The 18,910-nt window shown below is 37.2% G+C and overlaps 1 protein-coding gene across 4 annotated transcripts in view; it reads right to left on the reverse strand.

Moving 5' to 3' along the window:
• Positions 1–1,799: 1,799 nt before the first annotated feature.
• Positions 1,800–18,910, reverse strand: part of MEF2C (myocyte enhancer factor 2C) — a 149,753-nt gene continuing 132,642 nt past the window's right edge. For 3 of the 4 annotated variants that reach the window (XM_060093136.1, XM_060093134.1, XM_060093138.1), the window contains 4 exons: positions 15,358–15,530; positions 12,809–12,938; positions 12,074–12,209; positions 1,800–6,503 (listed from right to left, as the gene is read on the reverse strand). In XM_060093136.1, the coding sequence (XP_059949119.1) occupies positions 6,182–6,503; positions 12,074–12,209; positions 12,809–12,938; positions 15,358–15,530 (761 nt within the window). In that variant the 3' untranslated portion in view covers positions 1,800–6,181. The remainder of the gene's footprint in view (positions 6,504–12,073; positions 12,210–12,808; positions 12,939–15,357; positions 15,531–18,910) is intronic. The other variant, XM_060093137.1, reaches the window with a different exon arrangement.

Below are 18,910 nucleotides of genomic sequence, written 5' to 3' on the forward strand. Positions count from 1 at the left end.
TGGCTTTCCAGATCTTAGTTCCCCGACCAGGGACTGTACCTGGGCCCACGATAGTGAAAGCACCGAGTTCTGACCACTGGACCGCCAGGGAATTCCCTTAAAAGTTTATATAGAGGACTTAATGGGGGTTCAGTCATGTATACTGTCCAGATGATCTCAACACCACCTTGCTCTCTTGAGGCTGTGTTCTTGAAAATAGCTCCCACTGTGGGAACAGTGGGCAGAACGTACATTCCAAAGATGGGCGAGAGGGTGAGAGACCTCTGATTGCCCGAGTCCTCCTCTCCATGATCTCCTCCAGCACCTACACATGCTATAGTTCAAACAGGGTGGGCCATCATTCCTGCAAATTTGTCTCTTGCTTTTCTATCCTTGTGCCTTCGTAACTACTATTTCCTCCTTGTAGGTTGCTCTCACCCAGGACTGGAGTTGTAATTTGCAGGGTTCACTGCAAAGTGAAAATGTCCTTTTTTAAAGAGCAGGGAAAAAGTGCCTCTAAAGTTCCTACAATTCAAGCCTTCCACTTTTTTTTTCTGTTAATCACCTCTGTCCACATACATGGTCTATTGTCCTAAATGACTTCACTTACAAAACACAGGCTCAAAGATTAGATTTTCAAGATGGTGACAACAGAACATGAAGCTAAGTGGAGGGCCACGTGTGACTGCAGAGGTCTTGTGCCCACAAATCAGCCCTGTCCTCATCCATCTGGGCCTTTCTCCATCCTACCCACCTCCAAAGACAAGTCAAAGACTGCTTCTGCTGGGCAGATTACGAAGTGCCTATTCTCGGGGCTTCAGCTCTGTTCCAAAGATGGCCAAAGTGGTTCCCTTCTAGCACTTTGCAGATGTCTCTGAAAACATTTCCTATTTCCTGTTAGCCTTTTAATCTCCTATTAGGTTATACATTTATTAATAGCAAGAGCTACATCTTGATTCATCCTAGAATCTACCACGAGATACACATAATAATTGCTTAATAAATGTTTGCTGAAAATGGATAAAGAGAACAAAGAGAAAAGCACTGCTATTCTGAAGCCACAGGCAGTGTTTCTGCAGGAGGCATTCTTTTTTTCATCAGAGGAGGAGTCACTGCTAATGCAAAAGCCCAGTTCTCCAGTCGGCTGGCCAGGGCCTCCTTGTTTCCTTTTCAGTTCCTAAATTAGTCTCTATGTTGATCTTTCTAAGGACATTTCCTTTAGAAATTATATCATTAATTAAATTTTGGTAATGGATATATTTTATAGTTTCTAAAAATGGATGAATTCACTAATTTCCTCAAATATTTAGATAGAAGCCTATGTTTTCAACCTCTTTTGGTTAAGTAGACTATTCTGATGAAGAAAAAAGAAATAAGTCTGGAAGTGCTTTTTACACACTTTAGTTTAAAAAATATTAAACATGGGGATACCTTGCACAATGAGTTTTGGAAAAGTCTGTGTAATTAAGCAAGTTATCAAAGATCTTCACGGAACTGCTTTGATAACAAAGTTGAGCCACTTGATAAGAACCTTGATCTTCCCACACTGGCTGGATACATATATCACAATGAACTTCCCACACTGGCTGGATATATATATCACCCCAAGAGCAGGGAAACAATTCACACTCTCCCTCCCCACCAAAAAACAAATATCCCTCTTTTTGAGTATTTTGAGTTGAAAACTGAGAAAGCTCACTTGTGCTTGTGGGAGAAGCTGCTTTAAAAAAACACGATAAAGTGGAATAAATTTAAACAGCAAAACATTAATTAAAAAAATGCACCACAGACACTGCATCACTAAGAAAGCCAGTAACTTTACTGAATTGTCTGCAAAATACAAATTATACCTTATTTCCAGCAGGAGAAACTTTTGAAAATTCCCCACTTTTATTCACTACAGACAGCTGAATTAAGTCCCTTGAGATACACAGATGTGGTTTAACTTAGTTATAACATCTTGTCATCTAGTGGCGACAAAGTCCAGCTTATGCCGCTGTGAGCCTCTATTTGAATATTTGTTGCAAATGCTTGTATGCCCTCATTTACAAGCTATTTTAATTACTGTCATTTAATGGAAACAAGTCCCCAGAAAAAGAAAAAGAAGAAAAATGATACAGCAAACCATCTGAAGCAATCCAAGTCCTATGCCTACAGTGACCCAGGGCTGCTTCGCTCCAAGAGAACACTGGTAATGCATTCAAACCACAACAGAATCCATCTCTTAGCTGACCTCTCTGAATTAAACTGAGGTATGGATCAATTTGAGGTATGAACAGGGAAGGCAAAATGCAATACCCGATTATGAAAATAACCAAAATGGACAAATTTAATGTAGAAGATATGTGGCTTGGATTGCTCCACATCTTTGGTTAAAACGTATTAAGAAAAGCCTTTAATTACATCTTGTAGTCTGAAGCATTCTAACAGACACCAGTATTCCATCAATCTTCAAAAGATCTGTAGTGGCAGGAAATTAACGCCATATAAGTGATGACATCACAGCAGATGGCACAAACGGGAACAGATGAAGTACGCCATGCTTAGGCAACAGCATTTATTGAGGGTTCAAGTGGCTGCTTCTTCTTTAAAAAAAAAAACTTTTTTTTTTTTTTCTAAAGAAAGAAATACAAAGCATTTACTCTCTGGAGTAAAAAACAAAAACAAAGATAAAGGGGGCAAAAAATGCTATCTCTAAGTTAGAAGATGGGTATGTAAGAAAAATAAATACATAAAAGTGTGAGAGGGCAGACATTTTTTTAAAAAGTGTATTGGAATTTTTTTAAATTTTCACCTTAGTTAACCTTAAAATGATCTGAGGATGATAGGTATTTTTATATTCATCATTACAAAATGCTAAATTCCACCTTTGGGAAAAAATAAGCCATTTTACTAAAAAACACAATTTTAAAAAAGGTTGAAATGAACAGCCTTCCACGCACCAATGCATACAGGTTGTGCAGCTTGCGTATATTGCATCAGTTTTACCAGTATTTAAGCTTAATATTACCAAAAAATCTTCTAAAATAGGATTAGATATAACAATAATTGTAAGCTGTGTAAAATGCCACTTATGGTTCTTTTACTTGCAATGAAGAATGTTGCCTAAAATGTTACTCTAGGATGGGTTATGTAAAATAACACTCCCTCAGGGCTCTGCCCTAAACTCCTGAATACAAAGGATTTACCATGATAAAAACCCAAAACCATACTAGCTTTGCAAATACAATAAATGGTAAATTACAGATAAGATATAAGGGTAAAGATAGACAGTGGTTGTTTACAGAAAGTGACTCATCACAATCAAAATTGTGCTTCTTCTCATTAAATCATCTTTAAAAAATTCTCAGATTATCCCTTTGCTATCTTGCCACCACTTTATATGAATTCAGTAGTGGGAACAAGAGATGACTGGCATCCATTTTCAAGTGATTCTGTTCTTTTCATGTTCTTATAAAACTATTGTCAGAACTGCTATAAATAGCCAAGGCTTCTGCTGGTACTTTAGCTTACTTTATCTTCAGCATTAGAAAATCACTTTTTCTTTCTTGCTGAGGCAAATTGCAGGTAAAAAATTAATATGGCTATTTTTTCATATTTTCACATAATGACCCTTTCCCACCCACTGGTAAGTTATTGATAAAGTGTTTTGAAATGACAAAGAACATTTGTGACATTTGCATATTTTGTACACATCAAGTTATAAGGATGGGTTGTAAGAATGGGATCAAATTTATGGCGAGGAAAATAATTTTCTTTTTTTTCCCCCTATGTGTGAATGTGTGTGTGTGTGTGTGTGTGTGTGTGTGTGTGTGTGTGTGTGTTCAGGGATGATTTTCTGTTTTTCCTCTGCATAAATGTTTTTCTTTCATGTTCCATGGATAACTGGAGTAGTGGGATATATGAAATGATTGATTTTTTTTTGTTTGATTTAGTATATAAAACATTAGTACAAGGCAGGCTAGCATCCTATATGGATACAAACAAAGGTGCATTGTGGTCTAATTGTGGATTTCAGATCAAGTTAAGAAAAATATAGCCTAGTTAGTAAGGTCTCTTGGCTTTTGCCACCCAGCGGCAGCCTTTTGCAATGAGAAACACATAGCAACTATGCAAGAAAAAGAAGAAACTGGATAAGAAATGTCCTACACCTGATATAGCAGTGTCGATCTTACTGTCTATCTTCTTTGCTGTGTATGTCAATGTGTATGATTGGAGATGAATCGACAGATCTTCACATTCCAAGAGAAAATCATTCCTAGACTGAAATCTCTTTTAAACAATATATATCAACTTTCTTTTATGGCACTCACTTTTTAAAGGGTCTGAAAATTAATCCCTTATAGACGAATATTAGACAAGAGTCATCATTATTTTTTGAAAATTAAAAAAAAAGGGACATAGAGAGGTTCTTTAATGGGATTTCTTGAAATGGCTATTAAATCTCTTTATTGAAGAAAAAATAGATGACATACATGCTTTATGCAGAAGTGACATTTGGGGGTCCTGACACACCGGAATTGTTCAACAGTCCTATATTGCTGACAAGATTGTTAAGGGTCAGGCAAAATAATTAAAAACGGATGACGAAGCAACTATCCCTTTACCTGCTTCCTTCTTATCTAGCACCCAGTCTTTCACATTTTTCTTCTGTGGGAATTTATAACTCATGCATAGAGTAAACTCCATATCACTTGTTTCTAGGGCTATATTGGCGGGACATGTGCCCCGACACAGCTCTCTATTCTGGGCATATTTCTTAAAAGCGTTATCAAATTTTAGGCTGAAAACCAACCATATCATTTAGGATATGGGCAAGTTTAGGGTATGCACTTACTGAATTCCAAGATGCCTGGTGAAATGGTGAGATCAGAAAGGGGCCCTGCATTTGATAAAAATGCAAAAACAAAAACAAAAAAAATAGCATGAAAGAAACTAATTAGTATATACAATGGATGTCAGTTGACCCAATTGATTGCTAATGGATTAAAAACAATTTAGGGTGTTGCAATGTGATATGTTCTAATCCCACAGGTTATCCTTTTGACAGCTGACCTTGAACTTATAAAATGTATGCAGAGTAAAAGAAAACAGAAAGAAAATAGTTACTCAAATGTGCAACTGCACAAATATACCCCCCTCCCGCTATTAAGATAACAAAACTTCTGCTATTACCATAATATTATATATATTAGAAAGCTATACACAAGCATGTTAATTTCACAGATTTTTTAAAAGATTCTTAATATTTTATATAATTAGAAATACACATTTCAAAAACAAAACTTCTACAAAGAGAAAACAGTTATCTTGGTTAGCAAAGCATGGAGTTCTTCATGGCTTAGGGTAGTGCTTTCTATACAAAAAGTCCTTTTTGGTTTTTTTACAGGACTGTTTAAAATATTAGCGAAGCTATCAAGGGGGAAAAAAACACATTTTGGCTTAAGTAAACTACAAAAAGCCACAAATGCTTTGCAAACTCTGTCTTACCTTTTATATGAAAATAAGCAAAATGTAATGTACATATTTTTATATTTTTATTTAATAAGAGATGCAGACCCAGATTTATTTATTTATTTAATTAAATACGTTAGCCCTCAAACTCCACATTTTTAAAAATAGGTATGGTCCTCTTTTAATGGTCGTCGATCCTTTCTCATGAGTGCCATACACCAAGGATGTGCCTGCAGGTTTGTGAGCGTTCTCGGGGTGGGTGTTAGGTGACCTGATGTGTTCCTAACATTTAACCATGGCCACCCTTTGCCGGGTCTGTCCAAAACATCTATACACTTTTCTATATGTTGCATAACAGCTGCTCTCTCTTTCAGTAAAGATCTGCCGCTTTTGGCAAATGTTTCCTTTTGTCTATTTACATGTAAATAACGTTGAACCTGCAACATGACACTATCTATTGTAACATACATTTTGCAAAGGAGCACAACAGTGAAAAGAAGTTAGCCTTAAAATCTATTTTGTACAAGTGTTCTGTTGTACAACTCAAGTGCTAAGCTTATCTCAGCATTTCTGTTTATCTTTATACTGTATCACTGAGGCAATTTAAAAGTACTTTTACAAAACAGAGTACCTGACTTTTTTTTTCCACACACAGCACATATAATGCATATCGACCCCCCTTCCCCATTAAGGTATAGCACACACACACACTGCAAGAAAAAAAAAAAACTATTAAGTAATAATCTGATCATGTTGCCCATCCTTCAGAGAGTCGCATGCGCTTGACTGAGGGACTTTCCCTTTCGTCCGGCGAAGGTCTGGTGAGTCCAATGGGGGAGTGGAATTCGTTCCGGTGATCCTCTCGGTCGCTGCCATCGTACGAACTGCTACAGCTGCTCAAGCTGTCAACAGGAGATCTCCCCGCCTCGTGGCGCGTGTGTTGTGGGTATCTCGAAGGGGTGGTGGTACGGTCTCTAGGAGGAGAAACAGGTTCTGACTTGATGTTGAGGCTTTGAGTAGAAGGCAGGGAGAGATTTGAACTCTGAGATAAATGAGTGCTAGTGCAAGCTCTGTAGGAGGAAAGGAAACCCAGTTACAGATGGAGGAGGCCTGGAGCCCCCAGGAACTCACAATTACATAAAACATCAGCTTAAAGATTTGCATCGACAACAGAGCATGCCCAGAGGGAGGAGAGCGTGTTTGAAAGCACCTGGGGGCATCGCCTTCTTAGAGCAATTGGGATGCTTTTGTTGACTTGCCCCGTAATAATTCCAGCATTTAACTAGTCCAGGCCTCATGAATCATACCTCTAGTCTCTCACAGCCTCCCTAAATGTACGGGTTACCGGTTCAGGAAGGTTTTAACAAGACACGCTGGAAAAAGCATTTTCTCTGTCCATGGAATTTCTCCCTAGGCTAGTTCCAAAATGTAATCCAAGACTTAACAATAGGGCTTAACAATATAGGGCTTAGGTTCTGAATTAGACTTCTTTGATTTACTAATGCCTGTGTTTGAAAATTATTGTAGACAGCTTATTATGGATATAAATGTTTCCCTGAATTTAATATGCACATTAAGTTGCATAGTCTTCAGAGAAAGTGAAGAAAGTTCAAATTTCAAATAAATAGAATCCATAAAATGCTACTTATAACTGTTTCTGGTGAAAAGCTTGGGATGGGGAAAGACGGGGAAGGAAATTTTAAGTATTGGCTTAAAAACACTTAAGAATTCCTATCCCGCTAAAACTGAGAAAGAATTTGACTTTCTTCATCCCTTCTCAGTTACATGGGATGAAAATACTGTTTTTTTCCCCACAATTACCTCAATATTATTATTGCTAGTCTCTCCCTGCTGGGATACTAAGACCACTCCTCTAATTTATCATTGTCATTAGTTGATGAATCTGGATTTGCCTCAGCAAAGGTTGTTGTAAAAAAGGACCTAGTGTGATTTTACTGGGTTTATAACCCTTAATCCTCATGTATTCCAGGATAGCGTAACTTGCCCTTCTTCCAAGGTGTGGGAGAATTTAGATACTTGGAAGTTCTGGAGGGAAAAGCATTAAGCTCTTAGGTGTAGACTAGCAATCACAATGACTTTGATCAGGATAAACCATAGTAATATTGCTGACATCAATTTTAAGATGCTTGTACTGTTCTTACATTCTGAGTGCACTGATATCCACGGCTAAGAGTCAGTGTTACTTGTCCATATTGTAAAGAGGGAACAGAAATCTCTTTTACTGAGGAGAGTCACAGTAAAGAATCATCCATACAGACACACCCATTTTAAACAGGAAAGCAAACCCACCTACTCATGTATGTGATTATGTTACTTTCCAATGGAGAGAATTAGATGGTATTAAAAATGTCACTGTAAGCAGTGAGAAAATGGGCATATATTTCAGAGGAAAAAGTGGAGTAACTTGGGGCTGGGCTTTTGGAAGATGCATTTCAGGTTCAAGATATATAGAGATAACAAAATTAGAAATGAGTTTATCTCTGAGTGATGTTTTATACAAAAGCACCACCTACTGGCAAAGAATTACTTTCCTTCTCTTATTAATAGATGAGCTAATGTAGAGAATAACATAAGGGAGAATTGTTTGTTTCCCTAATAAGGCTCTCTTTCTCTCTCTTTTATGGTCTTACAGAATCAAAGCAGTCTTAGCATTTATATCAAGATACTACACATTGAGTGTATATAATTTTCAATCACCTGTTTATACTTTTATTTATTTGTTTTTATTTTACATTGTATATTATTATACTAATTTTCTAAGACTTTTAATTAAATAATCTTTAAATCAAAAAGATATTGAAATGAGGAGGGGAACACCTGTATTTCAAAGGGATCCATAATGGTGGACTATTTTATCTTGGTTCAGAGTTACTTAATGATTCATTTTGATGTCACAGGAAATCATTCTTTGATTTCTGGAAGAAAGAATTTTCCTGGCTCTGGATAAGAAAGACTATTTCACTAAAATTTAATTAAATGCTTGTACTATGAATCACACAACTGTTTAATAATGAATGTCAATTAGGGGTCTGAAAATAAAGTGGCATATCAATAAATACTTTTGCCTGCCCTTTGACATTTAGATTCAGAGGCAGGGTGACATGGAAAATCAGAAAAAACAATTTGGTGAGTTGAACCAGTATAAGCAGTTAATCTGGATAAACTGAGCAAAAAATAATATAAAAATGCTGTTTCTTTAATACAGCTTTTGGAAGCTGCTTTTTCTACTTATTCACTCCATTTCCCAAAGTCAGCTGGCTTGTATAGATTTTGCTATATCTCTTCCCCACAAAAGATACAACACTAGCTGTTTATCCTTTCCTACAAACAAATAGGCTAGCCCCTAAGATAAGATAAACTTAGTTGGTGGCATTTCATTTGACAGTGAAAGCGTTTATGAAGCATTTTGAGTAGTTCTGGGGACACTAAATCCACAGTAATGCATTGTAAGTGATATCTTAGATTCAGCTTCATTATACTGTGCTATGGGATTCAAAACAGAATGAAGTTTAATTGGCTAGTCTCCATTATCAAAGAAGTATGTTCTTGAAAAAGGAGCATTAACAGCACTTCGCTGTATATATACTAGATTCAGATATAAGCATGTTGGTCTACTTTTCTTGAGAACAAAATTTTTACAGACACAGATAATTGTGAGATACTTCCTATGCGTAGGTGATGAGGAGGTAGATGGGGAGACAGAAGCCAGATATGCATGTTCCCATATCCAGTCCTGCTGCAAGCTCCCAGCTACTACAGATGCCTTCCTTCTGGCTGGGGAAACACCGATGTTCCCCATATTGTTGAGAAATGAAACATGACTGGATAGCTTTATTCAAATTTCTTACTGCCCCCGTCTGGAAATTAGACTATCAAACTATATGTAACCTAACCTTTTAAAAATCGTCTTTACTTAAAGTCATCTCTCAGTATGTACTGAATACCCACATCAACAAGGATGATGATGGAAATGCTTCTAGAAAATAGGTTGTCTTTTTTTTAGGTGGTAGGAGAAAAATACCAAAAAATTTGAGGGTCATTTTCTCAAATATTAGTATTCAAATGACTTTTGCTAACCCCTGATGGCAAGTTCCTTCTGCCAGTCTGCTCTGCCCTCTACATAGGTCAGTTTATGCTGTTTGTCTAACTTGTTTAGATAAAATCAGATACTAGATAGTGCTAACAGTATAGCTTTAAGGACTTAAAGGTATTTCTATGAACAAAATATGAAGAGCTCTTTCCTACTTCTTTAATTTTGAGAAAGAATTGTGGCAACCCTCTTGGGCTGCGAGGAATTTCTACTTAGGTGGGCTGAAAGATATTTTACTCTGCTTTGAACACTGTATCTATCCGAAAGAATGTGAGTCCACCACACAAGCATTTGGGACTACTTTGGCCTGGAAAAATATCAGTTTTTAAAAACTGATTTACATTGTAAGGAATAAAGGTAGCTCATATAATTTATTTTACATAAATATTACAACTTTGGATTTTCTTTTTCTTTTTAATATTTAATGGTGTGAGCACAGGCTAGCTCATTTGAAGGAATCTCCTTTTGAAAACTACTGTGTGTGTGTGTGTGTGTGTGTGTGTGTGAGAGAGAGAGAGAGAGAAAGAGAGACAGAGAAAGAGAGAGAGAGAGAGAAAGAGGAAGGAAGGAGGGAAGGAAGGAAGGAAGGAAGGAAGGAAGGAGGGAAGGAAGGCAGGCAGGCAGGCGGGCTAGAATTAGAAGGCCTGGAAGGGGTATCTATTTGAGGGATAAGGGAAGTGATTAAGTGCAATAAAAACACATAGACTAAACTCAGAGTCAACTCATGCACCATGAGAATTGGTGTTGAAAGAAACTGGAATTAAACAAAGTGCTTCATCCTTGGCTGTTGTAATTCAGTTCCTCTCTAGTCCAGGGCTGTCACTTCTTTCTCATTTACTGAAGCCTCTATTAAAGGCAGCAGCGAATTTCATTCTTCCCATGTAATAGAAGAGAATTTAAAAATTGTAGTGTAGTTAAGATACATAAATACATGTGTTTTCTATGTAAAAATGCAAATTATCGGGTGTCACTGAAAAGAAAGCCATAGTCGGAGAAAACAATATGGCTTTTGACATTAATAATTTCTAAGGAAAGTCAGTCCTATAATGGATGAATTTTGTGAAAAACGAGGAGTAAACAGCTACCTTTATTTTTGACAAGAAGCACGAACAGTGGATTCACTGCCGAACCACAGAAGCACAATGCCACGTGTGTGTATTTTAAGATTGCCTGTTTGATACGATGTACTTAGTGACAACTGCCTGAAAAAGTTATTGCCATAAATGTCTATTTGGATAGTTAACATTTCTGGGAAAATTTAAATGTTATTCTAAAAAGAGACATTCTGTTGCTGTTCAACATATAACATATCTTCAAAGTTAATCTTTCAAGAAAGCAGAGCAACAGTGTCAAGTGAATTTATTTTATTTTTTACATGAGAGGTTAGAGTTTCAACAATAGTGATTAGTGAGTAAAATGCATATAAGCAAATAGTAAATGGGTGAAGACTCCACAACCAGAGCAGTAATCTATGTGAAATCAGTTCCACGTGAAAGCTAGTGGTGCTGGAGCAGAGTAAGAGAGAAGTTGTGACAGCAGTCAGTGACTTTTATTCTAATCAGAGTTGTATTCTCATTGTCTCCTTAGAATATGAACATAGAATTAGCTAACTATTTTAACTAACATCTCAGCAGAAAAGTAAAAGTGGGGTAGGCATACCCCACTTTTATAAAATATAAATATAAAAATATAAAAATGGTTTATCTTTAATATTTTATATCCTCCTAGTAATTTCTTTTGAAGATTAATTGAAGTTTTGGAGTTATTAAACTGAAAGTCATGTCTTTGGTTCATGTTTTAAACTTAAAAAAGGTTTTACAAGTAGTATTATTTGTGAATTCCGGGCCTTTTAAGATTTGAACTTTCCTATTGATAAATGACAGGAGTTGTTTCTATAATAAAGACATAGCTCAAAAGTACCACAAGGGGGCAGAAATAGACATCTTCTGACTTCAGAAAACAACAAAAATTATTTTTATACCCAAATTTAGATAATTAGTGTATGTATGCACATTTACATATATTTACATTCATACATCTATGAATATACAACTATATTATGAGTACATTATAAATATATGAAGTTTGTATATCAGTGGAATAGCTGACCCTCTGAGTATTAGGCTATGTTCATTACATTAGCATGAACTATGTGGTTTATGCTAAGTGAAAAGGATTCTCAAATATCTCAAAAATTTAAAAAACTAATAACTATAAATGTTTTCTTATGTCCCACATGAACTATGTGAAAACTTAACTGAAGAAAAACTTATCATTGACAGAAGTGGAAACAAATATAGCCTAAAACAACTGGGAAATAACATACCCTACTATCACAGAGTTCCCCCTCCTCATAAAGAAGAAGGAAAGTAATATTTAAGCTACCTGAAAGGTATTAAACTTCCAGATTTTGATAAAGTAGAATTTTACATCCTCTAAAGGGACATTAGAGCACACAGTTAGAGACTGCCATTTGTCATTTACCAATGCATTCTAAAAGTGTATTATGAAAGAAGTAATATTGCTTACCCCAGTTGACTGAGGGCGGATGGCGGCATATTATGTAGGTGTTGTTGTTGCCAGCCAGTTACTGAGCCAAGATGAAGAGCGCTGGCGGTGTTAAACCCAGACAGAGACGACAGGTCTGCGCTACTCAGAGAGTACTCTAGAGAAGAGAATAAGAGAGTCAGGGAAAATATTCAATTTGGAAATTATCAAGTGGTGAATAATCATTTTCAATTTTTAAAATATTCTATTAGTAGTATTTAATGATTGTTATACTTTTTTTTTTGCGGAAGGGAGGGAAATAAAACATTAGGGACAATTTTAATTTAAAAGAGATATACCATATACCAAAAATTAAGTATTCCATGAAAATGTCAATGTAATACAGCCTGCAATTCTAGCTTATTAGAACTACAATCTGGTATCACAAGTAGGTACATAGTATTTGATGACCTAGAAATGTTTTTTAAACAACCTTGAGAAAGTGAGCTTTCTATTACATCAAAGAAACAATAGCTCATTTTCTTGAAATTGTTCTTATATATTGAATTCAGGTTGGGTTAATAAAACTTTTGTTCACTAAGAAAGAAACGTGTGGATATTCACTTTGTCTTAGTAATGAATAGGTAATGGTATAGTGCTCTGGACTCCACAGGTATTAAATCAAGCTTCCTAGCAGACTAAAGAGTAATGTCTTTTTCATCTTGCTTTTTAATAAAAAGTATTTAATGTATTATTTGAACATGGCAAACTACTCACCGTTACCATATGTTGTTGAAATGGCTGATGGATATCCTCCCATCCCTTGTCCTGGTAAAGTAGGAGTTGCTACGGAAACCACTGGGGTAGCCAATGACTGAGCAGACTGGGAGTTATTTATCCTTTGATTCTTTTAAAGTAAATAAAAAGATATTACTTATAGAATTTTTTAAGAGTTAAAAATACTAGATTTCAGTATTAGTGTTGCACATAAAGAGAACTTGGTACAAATCTCATGAAATTAATCATTTAACATGTGTCTCTATGAACTCTGCCAACCCTATCATTTACAATCCTTCAAGAGACCAGTTGTTGCCATAGTAACCCATTACATCAGTATCTCCTAGGCAACTGAACTAGTAACAAGTACCATAGCTTTATTATGGGTAAAAACAGACTATGTTGAAAACTGATGAAATATGTATACTGTACTTCTATTGTTTCAGTTTTTATTCAAATGCAAATTAAAAAAAATTAAAATCAACCATGGTGGTTTTTATGCTCAGTTCTATACACACCAGAGCAGATGGGTAGAGGGTTCATGCTATATTTTGACCAGCAGGTGGTGCTCTGACCACTTTTTTTCAGATTCTTCTAACCTTCCCTCAAACTAGATGGCAAAGCAGCTAACGTATATATTTAATTCCTTAGAGCAAGGAGATTAAAAATTCATATAAATTTAAATATCTTGAGAATTTAATTCTTAGAAAAATAAGCATATTCATGGTTTTAAATAACTAAGGGTATTTTTGTTTGTTACAATTTTACTATAAATTAAATCCTAAAATAAACTGAAAGCGTGGCCTTTACTTACAGGGGTTGACACAGAAAAATAGATAACCTGATATCTCACCTATGAGTGATACTTGAAATGAATGGCGCTTAAATATAATCAATATTGACACACACTAACTCCTGAAATCTTTCCATTTTACTACTGCTACCTCTCCACCTAACAGTCACTTTGGATTTCTCCTTGCACGTGCCATTGAAGAGAAGCACCCTCACCACTTACCAAAAGCAGGTCGACATCCTCAGACTGAGAGCATGCGGAAGGAGTTTTATTAATTAGTGTCTGTAAATATTTATAATTGGGCAAAATCTTTTCAACAAAAGGAGAAGCATCTTCTGATAGACACAACAGTTTAAACAGTTTTAAAACTCAGACTCTAAAGATAACTCCTACAAAGACATTCTTTGTTTTCTTTAATGAGCTGTTTGTCTCAAACATGAAGACAATCTATCCAGTTTTCAGCACAGGTCAGTGTCTCAACGTTCATTATTTCACCACCACATTTTGAGGAAAAAAAAAAAAAAAGATTGTACTTTGAAACCCCACTTGCTGGAGGAAGGGGGAAACCGCACCTGGCTGCCAGTGAGAGACCTGACGGATGGCTCACAAGAAACCCTGGGAAAGCCTCAGTTTTAAGGGACTTGGAATAAATCTGCTGATAGAGACAGCCTGCCACGCATGGCCCACACTGCTTGGCTGTGGCCCTGTGGGAGGTTTTATTTATCCAGCCTTTCCCGAAGGGAATGTTGCACATTATGTGAATTTTGGGGGGTTGATATTCAAAATTAATCTGCACTGTGCCATAATAAACTAATCAGCTTTCAGGACTGTTTTACCCTGAAGCTTGCCACAGAGCAGAGAAAGAAAAAAAAAAATGTGTTTGCAGAATGATCTAAATCTGTCTACTGAATCTTGGTTTTAAATGTTCTCGCTCTTAAGCAAAGCTAATTTGGAGAACACGGATGTAAGTCTCTTTGTTGCTGAATGTGGTCCCACAATGTTATCTTCACCTTAGTCCTGCAGACCCAGGAGAAAGAAAAATGATAGCTTCCAGGGATATTATTTATATTTCATATTTATTTATTCTTATAAGTGCCACAACTTTTTTGATGTAAAATAAAAATATAACCTTTGTTCTCAAAATGCCTAGAATTTTAAGACAATTTATTTTTGAGAGGTAACTATTGGCATAAAATGCATATTTGGAAAGATGAATTGAGGCAGTGCATAGGCATGTGATGCATTAAACATTATCATTGCAATACACCTCAGAAAAGGATTGCTAATTAACGGGAGAAAGTTCATTTAGGAATTTTGAGAAAGAGTTTTCATTGTCAGTACCTTAAGGACATACTTATTTAGTTCAATACTGTAAACATCTGTTATGAAATACCTCCTTCTGTGAGTGTGGTTCTACCATTGGTCAAATCAAATCATATGTGTCATAAGCAGAGTACTAGGTAATGATTTTTTTCTAATTATAAATTGCAGGCCTTAAAAGGAAATGTTTTCTTTGCCCCAGAACACCAGCCGTATAGTGGAGTTTTTTGGATGTTGGGTTCTTTTTTTTCCACGGAAAAGGGAAAGTGCACACTAGTTACCAGAAATAATAGCTAAATCCAACAGGGCCCCAGCAATAGCACTGACGTGTTAATTTTCTGGGAGCATGTGAGTACTTCATAAAGTTAGACAAATACACAAATAGCAAAACATATACAAAACAGCAACATTTATTTAAAATGTAATTTCACATTACCACTGATGGCATCGTATTCTTGCTGCCTGGTGGAATAAGAACTCGGAGATCTGGTTTACGGTTATTCATCCCTAAATTCATGGGGGGAGGAGATTTTGCTTGCATATTCTTGTTCAAGTTACCAGGTGAGACCAGCAGACCTGGTGAGTTTCGGGGATTGCCATACCCGTTCCCTGTTAACACAAAACAATGAGAGGACTGAGGAAAAAAAAAAAATCTAGACTCACAAAATGTTTCTAGAGAATACACTACATGAGATTAAGGATAAAGGATTACCAGGGTGAGACAATAACGTACACTGAAAGTTCACAGGATGACTGACAGTCTCCACATCAGGAACCCAATCAGTTATTTAACATTCCTCTGAAGGAAGATTAAAAACTCTTAATGAGAAGAGACCTAATAGATAGCAACTTGCCCAGAAACCAGCATATAATTTTTTTCTATTAAAAAAATTCTGGGGGCTTCCCTGGTGGCACAGTGGTTGAGAATCTGCCTGCCAATGCAGGAGACACGGGTTCAAGCCCCGGTCTGGGAAGATCTCACATGCCGCGGAGCAACTAGAGCCTGTGCACCACAACTACTGAGCCTGCGCATCTGGAGCCTGTGCTCCGCAAGAAGAGAGGCCACGATAGTGAGAGGCCCACGCACCGCAATGAAGAGTGGCCCCCACTCGCTGCAACTAGAGAAAGCCCTCGCACAGAAACGAAGACCCAACACAGCCAAAAATAAATAAATTCATTAATTTAAAAAAAAAATTGGGAAGAAAGTCAGACAGTCGGTCGTTCAGGGTCTAAGAAAAGCACTGAATTGGTCCTGCACTTTAATTGACTAGCTCGGCAGAGGTCTGGCCAGCATGACTCACTCTTTTGGTTCAACGATTTGGGTTTTATTTTGTGTATCTGTGTGTCCTTAAGTGAAGAAAGGGCATACCAGCAAGACTATAATTTCTAGGACATGCAGGAGGAGTAGCAGCCTCTCACACGCTTTGCTATTCGGTTTCCCTTGTCTTTGAGCGATTTCTCCCTATGGCTTTCTTCCATCTGGTTTGCTCTCCTCACTAAGCTCAGTGTACGAACCTGAAGCCCTGCTTTCTTGCTCACACAGAACTTCAAAAAGCAGGACTCCTTCTCAGGAGCCGAAATGAGGGGATGATGCCTCCACTGAAGTGCCAATGCACGGGCACAGGAGTGGCCATTGAGTGGGAAGCATCCTGAAAGGGTTTTCTTTGGTCTCTGATGCTTAGCCCTCCACTAACAGACAAATGGCTACCTGAAGGTGTCCATTTGTCATAATTCAAAATATACTGTCCTGTGACAGGCAGAGCTGCGGAGGGAGCTGATGCAACCTGAGCTGAACCGGAAAGTCCCCTGCTGGCTTCCTCTACCATCTCTGATTGGAGAATAAGAGAAACCACCTAGGTGATTCAACAACCCGTGCTGGAAACCTACCTAGACAGTTGTTTTCTAAAGCTCTCTAAAGGAGACAGTCAAATGATGTCATCAAATGATGACAGTTGTTACCGTCATCATTATCATTATCGTAAAACACAAGTATCTATTACCCCAGGACGAATGGTACTGTGTGCTACCCAGTGGGGATGCAGAGGCAAGCCCCCGGTCCTCAAAGGCCCTGCAGTCCCTTTGTGGCAATCCAATACAGACACGCATGAAACATATGCACCAAGACAAGGCAGCCTGGGGTGAGGTGCCACAGAGCAATACAGATTACGTGCTATTGGGTTCCCAGGAGGGGAGAGATTATCCAAACAAGATTCATGGAAGAGGCAAGAACTGATGTGAGTCTTGAAAAAAGAGAAGAGGTAGTAAGATCTCTGGGCTTGTGACCGGGCACTGGGAAAGGTCCAAGGTGGCAATGTACAGAGGACGGTCAGGGACAGACGTTGTGAGCATCCTGGTGAGAAGGGAACCCATGGAAAGAGGGGAGTGTCAGAGACCCTGAAGGAATATGGAGGGTTGGGCTGTGGAACCCACAGAAGTTTAGCCTGTGAATTCCAGGCTAACGTGTCTTGGGTTTAAATGGTGGAAATGCAGACCCCTGAAGGTTGCAGAGCAGAGGTAACACAGGCCTTTAAGTGGACAGAGAGATCTATTGGTATTGGGATATTCTGTCATTAGGAAGGCCTGATACGTGTGATCCAGTCTGGAAACTTCTATGATGACCTGAGCTATGATGAGGAATTGGGAAGGCAAAGCCCAGGTATATTTCAGGAGATATTTATGGGTACATCTTTTGAATTAGAATCTATTTGAGGCACACTGTGTAGAGCACACTGGTTCTTCATACCCCATTCATTTACTTGTCTCATTTTATGCATGAATAAACTGGCTGAATATATAACAAATAACTACAAGATTAAATCTGTCAATTGGATTATGCATAAAATTCTCCACTTTACTGGAAGAAAAAACCCACAAAATAAAACAAACAACCCCTCCCCCAAAGCGTGTCAAGTATAAAGTAGTTGCTTAAGAAGTGTTGGTTGAATTTGTATGTAAATTACTCTTCTATAATAAACTTCAAGAAAATTAGCTAAATTCTCTAAAGCCAGCTAAATATGTCAAAAGCCCAAAACATTTTTTTACAGTTAACTTGGATTGTTTTCTGTGGCAAAAGTTATTTTATGAAACAAATGCAATTTACCTTTTTCCACTAGGAGAAATACAAAGGATATGTTCACTTAGAAAAACGCTTGATCAAATGGAATGCTCACAGGAGTCTTAGATTTAAGGTGTCTTACTGAATCATTATCGTGACTATGCTAGGGCTTTAGTTTTAATTAATAGATTCCACTGGATAAAAAGGGAGCGAGAAAACCAAGACAAAGTTTGCTCTCTACTTTCCTGTCAGCTGAAGCTCAGACTGACAGACACGCTGAATGCCTATGTCACTTATCTATTAAGCCTGTGTGAGATCTGGTTTAAATAAACAATCAAATGGAAAATTAGCTGGGTAATTTCAAAAGAAAGGGGGAAAAAAAAGTCAGTTAAGCAGTGCAATGAAGCTTGAACAGATCTGAAGAAACTAAAACCCCGGCGTCGTAGATGCCGATACTGGTTTGCATGGAGGAGTTATTTTGCTAAAAGGAAGTAAAACCACTTTATGAAATGTGTTGTCCTGTGATATGACGAGCACTGGGCCAGTGTGCGAAAATGGAAATGCTGCACGAAGGCTCTGAGAAAAGCTTTTTTTTTATTATTAAAAAAACCAAACATCTTCTACAGTAAACTCTGAGAAATTCCAACAAAGCCTACCCCTTTTTGCCCACATTTTAAACAATGATTTGGGGCAGCAGTCGGGGGGAAAAAAAAGCAAACATATATTATAGTTTTTCACCCAATAAATGCCTCAAAACTTAAAAAATTGATTGGAAAAGCATTCTATTTTTCCCCTTGGAATATTTCCTGTTGTTTGGAAATTATGCCATTTTAGAAGATTAGTCACATATTTTAAGGTGTTTACATACTGAAGGTAAAATATTTTGAACCACGATGACACTTCTTAGATTCATATTTTTAGAGCATAAAGTTAT

The sequence above is a fragment of the Mesoplodon densirostris genome, chromosome 3, assembly GCF_025265405.1.
Source record: "Mesoplodon densirostris isolate mMesDen1 chromosome 3, mMesDen1 primary haplotype, whole genome shotgun sequence".
In the NCBI taxonomy this organism is placed as follows: Eukaryota; Metazoa; Chordata; class Mammalia; order Artiodactyla; family Ziphiidae; genus Mesoplodon; species Mesoplodon densirostris.